Consider the following 17,256-nt stretch of genomic DNA (forward strand, 5'->3'; position numbering starts at 1 on the left):
TGGAGTTTATCTTACTGTGCAGTATAAGCTATGAATCCAATTTTACCTATGTCCAAATGGTACCTGGATGTCTCAGCAGCATTTATTACAAAGTCCATTTCTTCATTGTTTTGCAATATCTTTATTGTATATTACATTCCTTTATTACTGGATTTCTATTATGTTTCAGTAGTGTATCTTTCTATTCATGTACCAGTTCTACACTTTTAGTTATGAACGCTTCATTGTATTTCAAACGTCTGGTAGGACTGGCCCCTCCTCATTGCTCTTCTTTCCAGGGCTTTTTCCTGGAGAGTTTTGTTTATACAAAGATAAACTTGTTTATTAAAAAAGTTTCATATGAACTTAAGAATTGATTTATCTAACTAAAAGAAAACTTGTTAGAATTTTTATTGGAATTATATTAAATTTGCAAATTAAGGTATGTCTTTCATTTGTTAAAGTCTACTTTTGTGTTTGGGGGGAGTATTATAAAGTTTCCCTCACTGGTTTTTACATATTTCTTATTAACTTTATTCCTAGGAATCTTATAATTATGGCTGCTATTGCAAATGGGATGGGGAAGTTCTCTTCTACGTTATTCTCTCTCTCTCTCTCTCTCTCTCTCTCTCTCTCTCTCTTCTCTCTTTTTGAGTTTATTTACTTTGAGAAAGAGAGAAAGCTGGGAGGGGCAGAGAGGAGAGAAAGAATCCCTCAAGCAGGCTCCATACTGCCAGCGTAAAGCCTGATGTGGGGCTCGAACACCGCACAAACCGCGAGATCAGGACCTGAGCTGAAATCTAGTCCGGCACTTAACCCACTGAGCCACCCAGGTGCCCCACTTCTACGTTATTTTCTACTGGTTCTTCCCTGTATGTATGATGCCTACCAACTTCTGTAAATTGCTCATTTATCCTGCTACCTTACTGGATCATCTTTTTATTTACAGTAGTTCTCCCATTGTTTCGCTTTCATTTTCTAGACACACCGTCATATTATCTGCAATTCTCATACATCTAATTGTTTTCTCTGTATCAGTGCTGTGGCAAACACCTCCAACCCCATGTTAGATGTTATAGTAACCGTGGACATCCTTGTTTTGTTTCAAACATGAGCAGAAATGCCTCCTGTGTTTTCCCATAAAAATAATAAGATGCTGGTAAGCAAGATGCTTTATGATATTAGGAAAAAACTCTTTTATTCCTCTTTTCAAAATTAGTTTTATTAGAAATATATCTTGAATTTTCTCATATATTTTTCCAGAATCTATGGAGATAATCACAAGACCTTTCTTCTTATATATAATAATATTAATAAATATATTAGTGTATTTTTTAACATTGAAACATTTTTGCATTCCTAAAACAATTTCCACTTGGTCATGACATATTGTGCTGTTTGATTCCATTTGCCAATATTTTATTTAGGATTTTTGTATTGATTGGTCTGTAGCTTTTTTTTTTTTTTTTTTTTTTTTTTTTTGGTCTGTAGCTTTATATTTTGTATAACCTTTATCAGATTTTGGTTTCAATGTTATATTTATTTCATTAAAGAATTTTTGAAGTGGTCCTTTTACTGTGCTTTGGAATGGAGTTGGGATTATAATTCTTTAAAGAATCCTATTTGAAACATCTTGGATACTTTTTAAGGAGATTTTTAAAAAATATTCTATCCAGTTTTTCAATTGTTTTCAGCAGATGGCTGAATCAATTCCTTCTTTTTCCGGGAGAAAAAAAAAAACGTCCACCTTTCTTTACCTTACTTACCCCTAATCCTTTAAGGCTCTGTTCAGTTATAATCTTCTCTAAAAAGTCTTCTCTGAGCCCTCCAGGTTGTGCTAAATTGTCCCTTTTCTGGACTTCTATTGGGTGGCATTTATTCTTGCATAGCCTCATAATACTGAAACAATTCATTAATATTATCATTATCTTCCATTAGTCAAAAGTTTCTTGTGGCAGGAATCCTGTATTGCCTCCATTTAAAAAAAAATTTTTTTAATGTTTATTTAATTTTGAGAGAGAGACCGAGTGGGGGAGGAGCAGAGAGAGGGAGACATAGAATCCTAAGCAGGGTCCAGGCTCTGAGCTGTCAGCACAAAGCCTGACGTGGGGCTCAAAGTTGCAAACCGCGAGATCATGACCTGAGTTGAAGTCCAATGCTTAACTGAGTGAGCCACCCAGGCTCCCCTTGCCTCCACTTTTTAATTTCCAGTGTCTAGTGCCAAACACACTGCCTGAAAGTTAGTAGGAGCCTTAATAAATATTTCATGAACTGATCTTTGATCAGATCCCCCCCCAACACACACACACACACACACACACACACACACACACACACACCTGATTCCTCTCAAGTTCCTACCTTTGTTAATGGCTTCTCAATTCACCTAGGAGCATACAGAAAAAATCTAAGAATCACTATTGGCAAACTGTACCCTCTCATCTTCAGCTTGTAGTCAATCACTAAGCCTATTAATTCTAACCTAAAGTATTTCAAATTCACTCTTCTCCCTTTATATGGCCACCACTCTAGTCCAAGTCCCCATCACTTCTTGCCTAGATCACTTAATTGCTATTTTTCCTATTTTAGTCTTTACTCTGACCTTTCTATAATCCATTCTTCATCAGAAACTCAAAGTGATCCTTTAAATACATAGACATGATTATGTCACTTGCATAAAACCTATCAATAGCTTCCTATTCTTTTGGGATAAAGTTTAGAATCCTTAACATGTCCACCAAGACCCTGCCTGATTTGGAGCATCTGTTCCTTTTTGGCTTCAACTTGTGCCCTTGGTCTCCTTATCATTCTGGCTTCTTATTCTTCTTCCAATTTCGTAAGCTTTTTTGCTCTCACAGTCTTTGAATACTCTTGTCCTTTTGCTGCAGTGCCCACTCCCTTCACCTCTGATCCATAGCTTTTATCTGGTTATATCCATTCATTTTCCAAGTCTGTGCTCAGGGAAGTTTTCCTTTACCTCCCAGTGTTATAGAGGCTCTCTGTTGAATGACCATATTACCCTCCGTACTTTCCCTTTATAGAACGTTGTCTAGGCATTTGGGTGATTCTTTATCTAATGTCTATTTCTGACACTATAGTTTCCCTGGAGGCAGGGACCATGTTGATCTTATATTAAATTGTATCTTAAGAATCTATAATAAGGAACAGCACATTAATAGAATTTAATAAGTATTTATTGAATGAATGGTTGAATGATGCATGAAGGAACACAGAACTACTTGCTGAACGCTGAGCAAGAAGCCTGAAGGAACAAATTCTCCATTTCTCCTCTAGGGGGAGACCTACTCCTACTAGAAATAGCATAGACCTCAAGAGAGCACAAAATCATGAAGTTAACAGTTAGTAAGCTTCCTAAATCCCTGAAATTGATTCAGAGAATTCAATAATTCCTTGCTAGTAGAACTCTCCAGATCAGTCTGGACCACCCAGTGGTACCATAAGAGTGAGCATTTCCTGTGTTAATTTCCCTTCCTTGAACGATCTTAAAATCTCTCCTGCTAGTTGTCTATTCCAGTCTTGGTTTGCTAGGTGATTTAGCTATAACTGATCACATTCTTGGAAAAATAGTATCTATGTATATCTAATTTATATATTATCATTAACATTGTTATTTGTATTTTTACTACATTCCCCCCTTCCAAATCCCTCAAGCGTTCTTTCTCTGTGAAGTCTCAAAATGTCTTAAAATTATTCTGATAGTGTAAAATATTGGTAACCTATAAGGCCAAAGTAATTTTCAAAAAGTAGTTATTTGTAAATTTCCCTGAGCCTTTGGGGAAAGTTAAAGGGAAAAAATAAAAGAACAGTGTGAATATTGGGAGCCTGTCTGCCTCTGAGCAGATTCTGAAAGAAGTCCTTGTTTAATCCTGATGACATGTCTTGGGAGACTACCCCTGCTGCACATTAATTCGGTTCTTTTCTCTGCTGAACTACTTTCTCTTGGACAAGGTTTAAGTGTATAAAAAGCTTCAGGAGGCTTATATTTCTCTGAACTTTTTTTTTTTCCTTTGCTCTATTTCCAAAGTTCCTTTTCAAATTTCCCTTTAAATGTAACTTCTGACATCTTTCTCGGGATCAAGGACCAGTACGTAGAGGCATTCTACTATTCCTGTCTTTGGGAGGTCAGTTCACTTTAGTTCAATCCTGTTTACATTTATCCAATACCTACTGTGTGCTGTGGGGAAGGGAGCAGTGAGTGCAGGAAATCTAGATCTGTGCCTTAGAGGCGTTTATGGTGCAACTGGGAGGACTAGACAAATACAAAATATTACAAAGATGACATAGATAAGAACCAACATTTAGATAGCTTACAAAACCACTTTTCACAAATGTGATCTAAGTTTTGTGAAATTAACTCTTGGGGTAAGTGTTGTTACTCTTGTCCTGTACAGATGAGTAAACTGAGATTTAGGTAATGTAACTTGCTTAGACAAGCAAAGTAACTGGAACTACTGTCAGAACTGGAAACGTAGTCCCTATGGCATTTGCAGATTATGATGTCTCTAAAATAAGAGATGCAATAAACAATAGCTCTAAAAACTGAAGAAATTCAAAGAGAAAAACACTATTATATTAATGAAGCAACACTATTTTTCCTAACTAGTCTGACACTTAGATCTTACTTTTTCTTACCCTACTTTGTTAATTTTGACTGATCCCTTCTCTCTCCTTGGCTCTTAGGATATCACAAACTTCCTTTTGGTTCTCCTCCTCTTCCCCACCCCCTCCCCCACTTTGGTGACAAAAGCTCATTTGAAGAAATTACTTCTTACTCAAGTCACCTTTCTCTAGGAAGGGTGTCAGGAAAACTTTGCATCAACATTAGCTGAGTGGCCCCTGAAGAAAGATGAGTCCTTTTCAGACAGAAGAGGAAGAGGTAAGTTCTGGCCAGAAGCCAGAAAACTGTTGTGAAAGGCTTTGGGTTACCACTTACAGAGGCTGCAAGACAGAATTCCTCTCCCCCAGCACACTGTCACTCTAGAGGATAGCACTCAAAATCAGGAAAACGTTTGAAGCCAGCAGATGAAGAGAGGAGTTTTTCACTCCAAGAAAAGGAGTTGCACAAAAGCCTGTGCCTGTTAGGTAGCCACCAAACTCAAAAAGTAAGACACCCAGATCTGTAACCTGGGACACTTCAATGGCACCTACCCAGATACCGGACACTAATACATGTTGAACAGCAATGGCATCAATCGCTACAAGCAAAACAGCATTATCAAATTTCTAGTTACGTTTATGCCAAGGTCTGAAAATAGGAACGCTAGTTGTACTGTCAATCAACACCATCTAATGAACACTTCTTGAGAGCAGGACTGGAATTAGCAGGGAAGAGAAGAAAAAATAATGACCTAAAAGTCGTATGAGAGACACACAACACATTTAAAACAAGCAAAAAACAACTCATTTGTAATCAAAGCATGAAGATCACAAATAACAAACTAAAATGTATAGAGATGGAGCTGGAATGTTGAATGCAAAATTCACAGATGTGATCAAAATGCCATTTTGGTTTTTGGCTTTTACCATCTTTTAAAGATACGGGGAAGGGATAATCTTCCCCTGCAATTTTCCCTGAATGGGAAATTGGGCAGATTCCCTGACTTTTTGGTTCATTCTTTGATAACTGACAATCCTTTAAGTAAGTCACTTTAAGTCAAGAAAGAGTCTTGATTTGGTATTTAGAATGTTTCCAGTCCAAGATGGCAATCAAATACTTCAGTCTTCATTCTAAGCACTAGTTTAAGACTTCTCCTCCCCCTTCCCCCACGTAAGGCTTCTTGTGGCTGGTGGCTGCCTGCCTTCAGCTTTCTCCTTAACTTACCTCCTCCCCCTCTAGCTAGCTGCTGTTTGACTTGCTGTGTAAAAGTGGGAAGCAAGACAGCTCAGGGATATGACAGATCTGTACTACCTGGGTCAGGCAGATGATTTAAGTTGAATTTTTCCTGTAGGGTACTTTAAAGGTTCTTTGCAGATTGCTCTCATCAGAGACCTCTCACTCCAGTCTTTTTGGCCTAAATAGATGCAGATGGTTGCCTCTGACATCCTCTGTGTATTCTAGGATTCCTATGTTTGTTCACCTCTAACTTCTGGTCACGGCGTCTCTCCACACCTCTAGACAACCCTTTTTGAATAAACCAAAGGCAACACCATGCTGACTGTCTTCTATATGGCCCATATCTGGTCTTGGAAACATTCACACATTCGTCACTGCTATCGAATCTGGGAGTGCTGCAGATCCCCCTGCAGCCACCTCCGCTTTGCGGCTACTGCCTTTAAGTTGTAGGCGAAAGCTGGTGCAGGCCACTGTGTTTCACAACTGTGGGAAACAGTTGCCAAGCTCTCTGGTCCCACAGAAATCCCTCTCTGGGCTGGAGGACAAGGATGCAGCACCAGCACTATGTCTCCCTCTGGGTGGGAAGGGAGTGGGAACAAACTGAAGAAGCAAATTGTTCCTCAAGCAGAAACAAATTGTTCCTCAAGAAACATCTTCACAGACCCTTCCCCTCTACTATTCTTTTGATCTCACTCTGAAGTAGAACTGTTCTTCACCATTGACTTTGCACGTGAAAACTTTATTGAAATTATTATCCTGAATTGCAACTGACTGTTTGCAAATCTATATCCAAGCCCTGAAAATAAGGGAATGTGTTTCTCCATCACTGTCTTCCCTGCACTGTGAGCCCTGAGCCTGGAACAACATAGGTGCCGGCAAATGTTTGATAAATGTATGAATGAATGGACCTGAAACTTCCTTTGGTTGTGCAGTGGATTCTCAGAAACATTATGAAATAATCTGCATAGATGGCCTATGCGAGTCTCCCTGGGAGACAAATAATTCTATATTTATAAGATGTTGGGAGTTTCGCAGAGTTTATACACCTCAAAATTTACCAATGAAGAAATTTTGAGAAATGAGACAACACAGGGAAAAATTCATATTTTTCAAGGAAGAAATGGATAAATAAACATGAGATAGTTCAATTTTTAGAAAACTTATGGGATGTCAAATCCAAACTTCCCCCCAAACTGTGAGAAGTGTGGATATTATCTGAATAGTTTAACTAAAAACCCTAAAGCTGAACAAAACAACAAAGAAAAAAATGATTTAAAATAGTTGGCAAAATGTTACTGTGTTAAATATAGATGATGGATAGGAGTTCATCATACTATTCTCTCCAGTTTTTTCAGTATGCTTGAACATTATATAATACCAATGACATTTAAAAATTGGAAGCTTGGAAACAGCACTGTCTTTACCTTGCTTTAGAAAGGAGGCAACAGAAGAAGCAAAAATGGAATGGAAACTATGTAGACTTTGGCATCCTATAATTAAGACTTCAAAGGTCCCATTAATATAGTAGTATTATGATAGTCATAAAACTGTACTCGTTTGATGAAAGTAAAAAAATTTGGAAGCAGGAACTTTTGCTTAGGAATTAAATAGATTCGGAATTATAGAAATGGAAGGATATTCAGAAATGATTTCAGCCAATGCTCTCACAATGAGAAAACAGATGCCCAATGAAATGGAATGAAATAACTATCAGTCTCAGAGCCAGGACAAAAGCTAGACCTTCTGTACTCTGGGTACAGGATGTACTCCACCATCCTGGGTAGTATATGACATTGAACAAAAGCAGCCTGCAGTCACCATTCCCTCAATAGGTCAGTTGTCTGAAGCTCATTCTCCACTTAGAGAAAGCTATGGATGGTGCCAAACAGAGCATCACTTTACTGGATCTAGAGACAGGGAGACTTAGCACACCTGGGCCCACTGCATGATGCAGTGGAATTTATTACACATCTGACTCTCACCTCATTAATTCCCCAGCTAAGTAGGATTCAATGGGGATTTGGGGGAGAATATACCATTGGGGTATTAATGTGAGTCACACAGTTCTAGACATAGGGATGGGAGTTTGAGAGGTACTAACTGAACCGAGGTTAGGTTTGACAACACATGTAGTGGCTTGATTTTTCTATGATCTTCCCTGCTGGTAGCCAGGAAGGGCTGAGGTTCACAGGATGAACTTCCCCATTTGTGATTAGCACCAACACAGGTATCTCTTGCTCTTGTGTTTGGAGATTTAACAGTCTCTAGAGCCCTAATACAAATTTCTGGTTTAGAAGCAATGGGCACAGAATCAAACTGTTTCCATTCACTGAATTTGATCAAATGCTTTAGAGCAGCTTGCAGGGGAGGGGGGAGGGGTCTAGCCTCCTTCAAGCTTTCCTAAGTAAATCTATGAATTAAAAGCAATGTAGTTAATATGTAGCTACAGCTTCAAGTCAACTCCCCAGAACCCCTCCCAATCAGAGAGCTACCGCTAAACCCTTCTTCCATAGAGCTGTCAATGACCAAAGCAGCCTTTAATCCCGACCAAAGCAGCCCTTTCTTTAATCTAGAGTATAGAATTGGTGGCTTACAAGGCTGAATGTTGCCTGTTTTCAAAATGATTTTTTTTTTTAATGTTGCCAATATTTGCAACTTGGAGGATTCACTTGTTTAAAAAAACTGGGTATCAGCTTCTTTGGAAAAATTGAACAACCTCACCACAGCAGAGTGGCAGAAGGTGGCGGACACATTCCTGCATGGCAAAAATCTTTTGAGTTTGGAACGCAGGGGAGGCTCACTCCTCAGTCAAGGCATGAGATTCTCCAGTTCACCATCCCCTCATTGATGTTCATGAACTGTCTGGGCCCTGCTTTCTTCTCAAACTGGTTGATGCTGCTGCTTAGAAAAAGCTTTGGGGAGTAGCCTGTGCAGGCTACTTCACTCTACCTGCACCACTACGTGCTGCTGGCTTCCAATGTTTATGCTTTTGCTTGGGAAGGACATCACTGAGACGCTGCAGCATCTCCCTGGCTGGGAAGGGTTACTGTCAGCGGGTACATCGTTTTCAGTCTTCGACATTTGGACTACTACGCCTCTTAGGCGGTTGTTTATCTTCGGTATAGTTCCCTTTGAGGAAGGGTGGACACTATCCAGGAGGTTTCAGAAAGCACACGTTTCCAATATTATGAATAATGATGGAAGTCTCTTTTATTTTCCAAAGACACTTCTTACTAACAGTTTAGTCTCCTAAGCAACCGAACCAATGTAGCAAGGTTAGAAATGAGGTGCCCAGGCCCGATCTCAGCTGGAGACCGTGGGAGGCAGCGGAAAGCACGAAAGGACCCACTACAGGCCTGGTCCACAAAGGGGCGGCCCCACAGACTCGGCCCAATAGCCAGGGGCGGTGAGATTTTTGCCTAGAGCTGCGGACCCAAGACCCCGGGCAATGGCCGACAGCGCTACATTGCGCCGGCGCACAAACCCTCCAGCAGGGAAAGAAAATAATCCGTTAACTATGCCTGGGTAGGACGGAGGCTGCCTCACGACTCTGCGCAGGCGCCCCCCGCCTGCAGCCATTGGCCGGTGCGCAGGTGCCCCAATCGCTCTTCACATCCTGTAAACAGAGGCCAGCTGGAGACGCCAACTTCTGTTTCCGGGTCACACCTTGACAGCGGCTTTCACCGCCCAGCTCTGCCCCGAGGTTCGGTGAGTGCGTCCCTCGCTGCGGGCCTGCCTGCAGCCAGGTTCCCTAACCCGTGGCACTACGCCCAGTAACTCCTCCGTTCCCCGCTCGGGTTTCGTTAGCCCTCGCGGCAGAGACAGGTTCCCGGCCTTGGGGAAATCAGGGAGCGGGTTGGTTAACCTCCGGGGCTCCACCGGTGTAGGTTGCGCGACCCTCTTTCACCCCTCGTTCCGGGAGACCTGCCGGGGTTGCTGAGATCTTTTCGGATCCCATGCGCAAAGTGACACCACACGTCCTCGCATTTCGTGTCCTTGCCCTTCGGCCCTTTGCCTCGGCAACAAGTAGCGGCCGCGAGCTCTCCCCCTCAGCAGGTGTGGTGGGGTTGGGGGCGCCTCTGACTAGGCTGAGGGTCTCTCAGCTCGGGCGGAAGCTGAGGCGTCACTAGCACCAGAGCTGTTGAATGTCGCCTGTCTTCCACTGTGCTTCTAGCATCGCAGTAGAATACCTCTTGGTGTCTTCTTTGGATCCGAAGTGAAAGAAAATGTGGGAGAGAGGACTCTTAGTTCCAGCAGAGGAAAGGGGCCACTTGGGGTCAAACCGCGCACGGGCTGCTGTCGGAAGATAGGTCAAGTTTACATTGCCTTGACCCTTCCCGACAGTGCATATCGTCAGTGTGCCCCGAAGTTTCACTCTTTACCGGGAACTTCGATGCAGCAGCAGAAGACCACTGGTCATACCCTGACTTAGGAGTTCTTAGCCTAGAGTCCCAAGAACGCCTCGAAAATGATTGCAGGGTTTAGTTTCTTCAGATCATCCATTGCCCAGAAACGGTTAACAGAGCAAGTCCAGTCTAAGCCTTCCACTTTAGATGCTCTGTCTTCTGACCCCTTTCTTGGGATCTCTAGTTCAAATGCACGGCTGCTTTTTTTCTCCTTTCGCCTTGCAACAAAGAAGTGTAAGATACACGCCCTTGTTTCCGAGTTTAGTGGCTGTTAGATTAAAATTATGTCAAGTCTAAATTATCTAGAAAGTTTCAGAGAGACATATAAACAGGTGTACATGTAAGCTTATTCGTTCATAATAACATAGGGGAGAAGAATGCCTGATATGAATTATTGATACCTATGAATTGAATATTTTAACTTGCATTCTATTAATTAATACTGTATACAGTTTAAACAGATAAATAGTAAAATAGAAACTATTCAAGTATAAGGAGATACTTCATTACAAAAAGCAAAAATTACATAATTTGAAGTGACCAAAGTCATTTTAGGTTTTTTCCCCTTAGTCTAAGTCATATACATAACATTTTTGATTATGCAAGTCTTGAATTTTTAAGGATCTAAAGTAATAATTTTTACATTAACTCAACAAATATTTATTGAGAAACTGCCATGTGCCAGGAGCTATTATATTTGGGGCACCTGGGTGGCCCAATCGATTGAGCGTCCGACCTCAGCTCAGGTCATGATCTTGCAGTGCACCAGTTCGAGCCCCACGTTGGGCTGTGTGCTGACAGCTCAGAGCCTGGAGCTTGCTTCAGATTCTGTATCTCCCTCTCTCTGCCCCTCCCCTTCTTGCTCTCTCTCTCTCTCTCTCTCTCAAAAATAAACAAACTTTAAAAAAATTTAAAAAAAAAGAAAATAACACTATATTTACCCCCAAGGAGCTTATAGTTTAATAGGAAACCTTATTCCTAAGCAGTTACACCTAGAGAGCTGATGCTGCATAGTATATTTTCTCTACAGTTTTTGATATATGCCTTTTCATGGAAATGCTCCATCTTGTTTGTTGTAATTTTAAATGTTTCCCAACTAGTGTATGGCTCTTATATAGCCAAAACTTCTATCAGTTAAATTTAAGTACATTGCATTATGTTCTTTTCCATGCTAGAACCCTCTGTCATATTGTGGTTTGAACATATATTTGCCCAAATCTATTTCTCAGTTGTCATGAATGGCCAATTATTAAAATTTTTAATTCATTTTGCACTCTTAAATCTGCTTGTTTTCCTGTAGCTACAAACATACGTCGTTGGTGTGAACTTTGATTTTTTTTCTTATATACATGACTAATTATACTTTTGAGTTTTTTGTTTTAGAATACCACTTCAAATATTTCCCACTTTTTTCTTTGCTGAAGACATTTTAAACTGTTTCACAGATGCCTTGCCATTGTTAACATAGATGTATTTGTTCCATAACCTTTTCCCTCTCTTCTCACAGGTATCGATCACTTCTTAGCCTTTAGTCAATCAACCGGTATTTATTAAATACCTACTTTTGTGAGCCTCTGTGGCTGGCCTTACATGAACAATAATATAGAAGACAGGGACCTCGCCTTCTAATTGATTACAATTTAGACGAGAAACAATATAAACATAACTATACTGCAGGGCCAACTGTAACAAGTAAGCTAAAGGTGATGCTGATCGTAAAGACCACAAAGTCCAGAGGAGGAAAAGAATGTTTTGTGGCATCTTCTGCCTTTAAAAAATATCTTCTTCCTTGCCTGGTCTTGTTTGTAAGCTACACAGAGCTCCATAAGGGTCTTGGGGCCTCTTGAGGAAATCTTGTTCCAGACTATTCAGAGAGTAGAATTGAGGTGCTGAGGGTCAAAACATTTTCGTCCAGGTTTACCCAGCTCCCTGAGCGACTATTATAATCTATTTCTCTGTGATTAAGAAAAAATATTAATTCATCATTGACCTCTTTGAAATCTACTTTTACTATTGGGAGGGCCTCAGAGAACTAATCCCAGAGACAGGTATGCTCAGTGATATTGTGTATGCCTAAAACTTCTTTGTTTCAGGCAGTTTGGAGCATGTGAACATACTCTGAGCCTTGATGAGTTCCAGTATGTGGTATATTATGCAGAGCATTCAGAGCAAATACTCTCTCTCAGAGCGCTTAATCCGAACAATCGCTGCCATTCGTTCCTTCCCACATGATAATGTAGAGGACCTCATCAGAGGGGTGAGTGTGCTGTATTGATGGAGAGTACTTTGGGAGGTGAAGCGGGAAGGTTCCTGGGGAATCGTGATAGATTACAGATTTGCAGCATTGACTCAGCGCAAGATGACAAGGAGTTTTTACAGTCCTCATACATGTATTAACTTGACGATGCAAATACAGTTTCCTTGTGTTTTGCTTCTCTTTCCTTCTCCCTTTCACTTTGTGCATCTGATATTTTTCTTCAGGAAATATGTTCTGGATGACCCTAGTCTCACGTTCTTTGTAAAATCTCTGTCTGGATATGATGCATGTGGGATCCAGCAAGCTCAAAGTCTCCTACACGTGTTCTACTAAGGGAGGAAGGAGACGAGCAAAGCAGAAGCAGTTTTCAAATCCTTGTGGTTTATAATAATCACATAGAGAGATATCACCTGCCGTCTATCTTAACAACAGCTACCACTTTTAATTCTGTAAGGAATGTCAACCTTTAAATGCAGGGTAATTTTTGACTTAAGAAAGCATCTTAACATCTTTAACCACTGCCATTCAGCAATTGTTATACAACTAGTGTCCTAGTTGTATCCTAGTATCCTAGACAGTCTTTGAGATATTTTCCTGATTATTATTCCTGCTGAAGAGAAGTTACAGGGTAATTTTTTGATCACTAGAAAATGCATCCAGATGGTTGCTTTTGTACATTTCTTTTCAACAACAGTGGAATCCTTATTTACCGCCTGGAGCTGTGTAGCTGCTTCAGGGTTGTGTGGTGCAGCTTTGAGAAGGAATAGTCATACAGCGTTAACTTGTTCTCAGCAAAAGTGGTACCAGAGGATTCAGCAGTAGGAAGTTTGTCACGTTCTAATTCTAGCTCTGCTGCTGAGTCATTCGGCGACTTTGGTCTGACTGTGAGATCCCCATCTCCTTTCATCACATTTGAAAAGAGCCATACCTCCGGAGGCTAGGTGGCAGAGAATGCCCATACTCAGAGGCTACTTTGAAGATGTTTATAAACAAAAAGATAACGTTAAGATGACCTTACTATTAGTGATGGTCATCCGTTGAATGACAAAGAGGGTGCCAGGTCTCCTGGTTTCAGTCTGACCGACTCACTTTCTGGACTTTTGTAGAACATGGCGGCCGTAGAAAGTGGATGGGTTTTCCAGCTTTCCTGAGTGGTGAGAAGTTTCCCATTGCTTTTGCACATAAGGTTATGTCCTCAGTGATGCCTAGATGGCCATCTGGCAAGTTACCTTGTGGAAAAACTTAGTAAGTTGATCTAGGGAATTGATAGCTTCTTTCTTTCATCTTCAGTGTGTTCCCTCGGTTTGGATATTAGCATTATATTATTTTAATATGTAGTAGAAACCGGGACTAGTAGTATGTTTCCACTACAGTCAGAGCTAGAGCCGTCTTCCACCCTGGACTCAGTTCTGAGTCTCATCCTACTCAGTGAGCCAGAGCTGAGCACACTGACTGAAGTTTCCTTGTGCCCGTAGGGAGCAGATGTGAACTGTACCCATGGCACACTGAAGCCACTGCACTGCGCCTGCATGGTGTCAGATGCTGACTGTGTGGAGTTACTCCTGGAAAAAGGAGCTGAGGTAATGTTTTTAACACTGTCGCGTTAATGAGCCACTACAACTTGAGCTTCACGTTTTCTTAAAATTTCTGTCTCTTCTCCCGTCCCTTCCCACCTTCTAGCCCGTGGTAACATTGGCATACCCAATATCAAAGCAGAATGTAATGGTAAATATCTATATAGCGATCCAAAGGATTTCATCCTTTGCCTTTCTTTCTTAAGTTGTCCCGGGCTCCAGGAAGAGGGAGTTTTATCTCCCCTTTTTCTCTCAGCCTTCTTTCTGGAGTTGTTTGCATTTCCATTCAGTGCTCTCACGGCCTGTTGACTGTCCAGGAGCTCTAAGTACCGAGGCCCCTGGAGTGATTAAATCTAAACCATTTGACACCTGCTACCAGACATGCACTTCTAATACCACTGTTTCTGGGGGATAGATGTCATTAGGTAACCCATTCCTCAGGATTGGGCTACTTGTGCTAGTTCTGCCCACTAATTATTTTCCGTTTATTGTATCCTGTTCCTGTCTTCTTTCTGACGTATCTTAAGACAAGAAACCTAGATTAATTTATATCGGCATCAGCAAGAAGCAGCATGGTATAATGAAAGGTTAAAAGAATAGACTCTGGAGCCAGACTTCATGGATTTGAATCCCAGCTCTATCACTTCCAGCTGTGGGACTTTGAACAAGTTACTTAAGTTTTCTTTGCCTCGGTTTCTCCATCCGCAAAACGGGGGTGACAATGGTATCTTCTTCATAAGGTTGTGAAGTGTTTAGTACACTGGCATGTAGTAATTGCTAAGTAAGTGTTTGTTAAGTAAATAAATAAGCAGTTTTGACTGTTTGTAAGCAATCTGGAAGTTGCACGTGCTGAGGCGCCAATTGGAATCAGACATGCCGCGAAGCTGGTGTGCAGACCCCAAACATATTGGTCAGTAAGCCTAAGGGGCCAGCCGCAGCACCATCCACCCAGCCATGTTGTTCTCTACTTGTCATTATCTGTTACATAACTCTTGTGAGTGACCCTGAAAATGAAAGCCAGTGATTTAATGTCAGTGATGAAAACTATCCCCGGGGGCGTGGAAAGTTTTTAGCTAAATAGAAAGTTGAACTGAGTTAAATATATCAGCTTATTTTTATTGCATTTTATGGGGGAAGATAATATGTTAGTCTTAAGTTTGGGTTTTGAAGTCTTTATTATAGGGAATGTTGATTTGTAGCAAGTCAGCTGCTTTTGCAGTATTGCAAGGTTGTGCTCTTCTCTTCACATGCCTTTATTGAGGTTCTCTTATGACCGCACGGCATAGTTTTGCAAGGGGCTGATCGGATTAACAATTTGAGCTTCTCGGTATGGTTAAAGAACGCGGCAAAGCTATATGGGTGGAGTTTGGCCTCATTATTTTTCAATCTGGTTGCCATCAGCCACAGGTTAGAGTGAGTTGGGATAAGTAAAATAATTCAAAACCTTTACTCTGGCTCATGTGTTGAAACTACTTTCCAATAAGTATCTCCCAGAGTAGTTACAAGGATTTAGACTTCATCTTCTCTTTCTTTACCCTTTACCCCATGGTAGAGATCCTAGTGAATAGTAAAGAATGTAGCAGAAAAACCCTAAATAATGCAGGCCAGCTGATCAGTGCACATAATAGAGTGCTGGTTGTTTTGAGACCGCTCTCTTCCTATTTGCTCCGAAGCTCCTGACATCTCTCCGTCTCGATCACCAAGACTCCCTGGGAATTGCTTGTTGATTCTCATATTCAGAACATGACAGAGCACAGGTAGTGGATAAACACATGCAAGCTTCTTTGCCCACCCATCTTCCTCTCGGTAGTCTAGCTACTGTCATATAGTTCCTCCGTCTTTACAGGTGAATGCCCTGGATGGTTACAACCGAACAGCCCTCCACTATGCAGCTGAGAAAGATGAGGCTTGTGTGGAGGTCCTCTTGGAGTATGGCGCAAACCCCAACGCGCTGGATGGCAACCGAGATACCCCACTTCACTGGGCAGCCTTTAAGAACAATGCTGAGTGTGTGCGGGCCCTCCTGGAGAGTGGGGCTTCTGTCAATGCCCTGGATTATAACAACGATACCCCGCTCAGCTGGGCTGCCATGAAGGGAAATCTGGAGAGCGTCAGCATCCTTCTTGATTACGGAGCGGAAGTCAGAGTCATCAACCTAAAAGGCCAGACGCCCATCTCCCGCCTGGTGGCTCTATTAGTCAGGGGACTTGGAACAGAGAAAGAAGACTCTTGCTTTGAGCTTCTCCACAGAGCTGTTGGACACTTTGAATTAAGGAAGAATGGCACCATGCCACGGGAAGTGGCCAGAGACCAGCAGCTGTGTGAAAAACTGACTGTTCTGTGCTCAGCCCCGGGAACTCTAAAAACACTGTCTCGCTATGCTGTGCGCCGGAGTTTGGGCCTCCAGTATCTGCCAGATGCAGTGAAGGGCCTTCCACTGCCAGCCTCTCTGAAGGAATACCTCTTACTTGTGGAATAGGCTGGAGAAGTTGTTTGCACCATCAGGCAGGCAACTCTGGGTGAGATTTTTCCCTGTGGTACTGTCTCTTTGTCTTGGAAAACAGGAAAAGCAGTTGTTCCTGTTGTGTGGTTTATATTTAGAGGCAACATGTCACAACAGTCACCTCCACACCACCTCCCCTCCCCAAACCAAGCAACCAAACAAACAAACAAAAAATCCCTCACTTTTGTTTTCTCTTTATTGCTTACTTGGCTTTTTATATTGCACCCTGCAAGCGAAGAGGTCTCCCCCTACCCCCCTCCCCCTTTAGGGAAAAAGTCAACAATGCAACTGAATTCTCTAGGAAGATGAAGAGTATTTAAAGAGTGTGTGTTTAGTTTTCCTTTGGGAACATGATTAACATTTCAGAAGAATCCCTCTAGAAACATTTTAACTGGTCAGTGAAGAAGTCTAAGAAAAGTCCAGCTAACAAATGTGGCCCAAAGGTGAAGATACTGAAAGCTCAAATGGTGTGCAGATTCACAGTTGGGCTGGATGATATTCCTAGAGTGCCACGTCATGGAGCATTCAGAAGGGACTGGCCCCCTGTCTCACCATCAAAGGAAACAGCGGTCTTGGCCTCTTTTCCATGGGTGTGCCTGAGGGTTCCAGTAGTTCAGCAGTGTTATTTCAGAACTAACATTTTCTTACTGCTTTCCACATAGAAGAGGTAGCAGGTTCTGAGC

The 17,256-nt window shown here is 41.6% G+C and overlaps 1 protein-coding gene and 1 pseudogene across 4 annotated transcripts; one reads left to right on the top strand and one right to left on the bottom strand.

Moving 5' to 3' along the window:
* Positions 1-8,914, bottom strand: part of LOC128774991 (ERO1-like protein alpha) — a 26,157-nt pseudogene extending 17,243 nt beyond the window's left edge.
* A 509-nt stretch (positions 8,915-9,423) lies between these two features.
* Positions 9,424-16,649, top strand: ASB8 (ankyrin repeat and SOCS box containing 8). 4 transcript variants are annotated; one of them, XM_019419183.2, is made up of 4 exons: positions 9,424-9,541; positions 12,337-12,496; positions 13,972-14,076; positions 15,917-16,649. In XM_019419183.2, the coding sequence occupies exons 2-4, from the start codon at positions 12,368-12,370 to the stop codon at positions 16,547-16,549; spliced, it is 867 nt and encodes a 288-aa protein (XP_019274728.1). In that variant the 5' UTR covers positions 9,424-9,541; positions 12,337-12,367; the 3' UTR covers positions 16,550-16,649. The 4 variants fall into 4 exon arrangements, with proteins under 4 accessions (XP_019274728.1, XP_019274727.1, XP_019274730.1 ...); XM_019419182.2 differs by having other exon boundaries at positions 9,432-9,541; positions 12,333-12,496; XM_019419185.2 differs by lacking the exon at positions 13,972-14,076 and having other exon boundaries at positions 9,432-9,541; positions 12,333-12,496.
* The last annotated feature ends 607 nt before the right edge of the window (positions 16,650-17,256 follow it).

This window comes from Panthera pardus, unplaced genomic scaffold (genome assembly GCF_024362965.1).
Source record: "Panthera pardus isolate Hobbes unplaced genomic scaffold, ASM2436296v1 HiC_scaffold_6, whole genome shotgun sequence".
NCBI lineage: Eukaryota > Metazoa > Chordata > Mammalia > Carnivora > Felidae > Panthera > Panthera pardus.

What these genes read in the sequence shown, in the direction of transcription:
- ASB8 (XM_019419183.2), top strand. Translation starts at nt 12,368, where the DNA reads ATGAGTTCCAGTATGTGGTATATTATGCAGAGCATTCAGAGCAAATAC. An exon ending in TAGAGGACCTCATCAGAGGG is followed by an intron (nt 12,497 to 13,971) that starts GTGAGTGTGCTG and finishes TTGTGCCCGTAG; the next exon opens with GGAGCAGATGTGAACTGTAC. An exon ending in TCCTGGAAAAAGGAGCTGAG is followed by an intron (nt 14,077 to 15,916) that starts GTAATGTTTTTA and finishes CCGTCTTTACAG; the next exon opens with GTGAATGCCCTGGATGGTTA.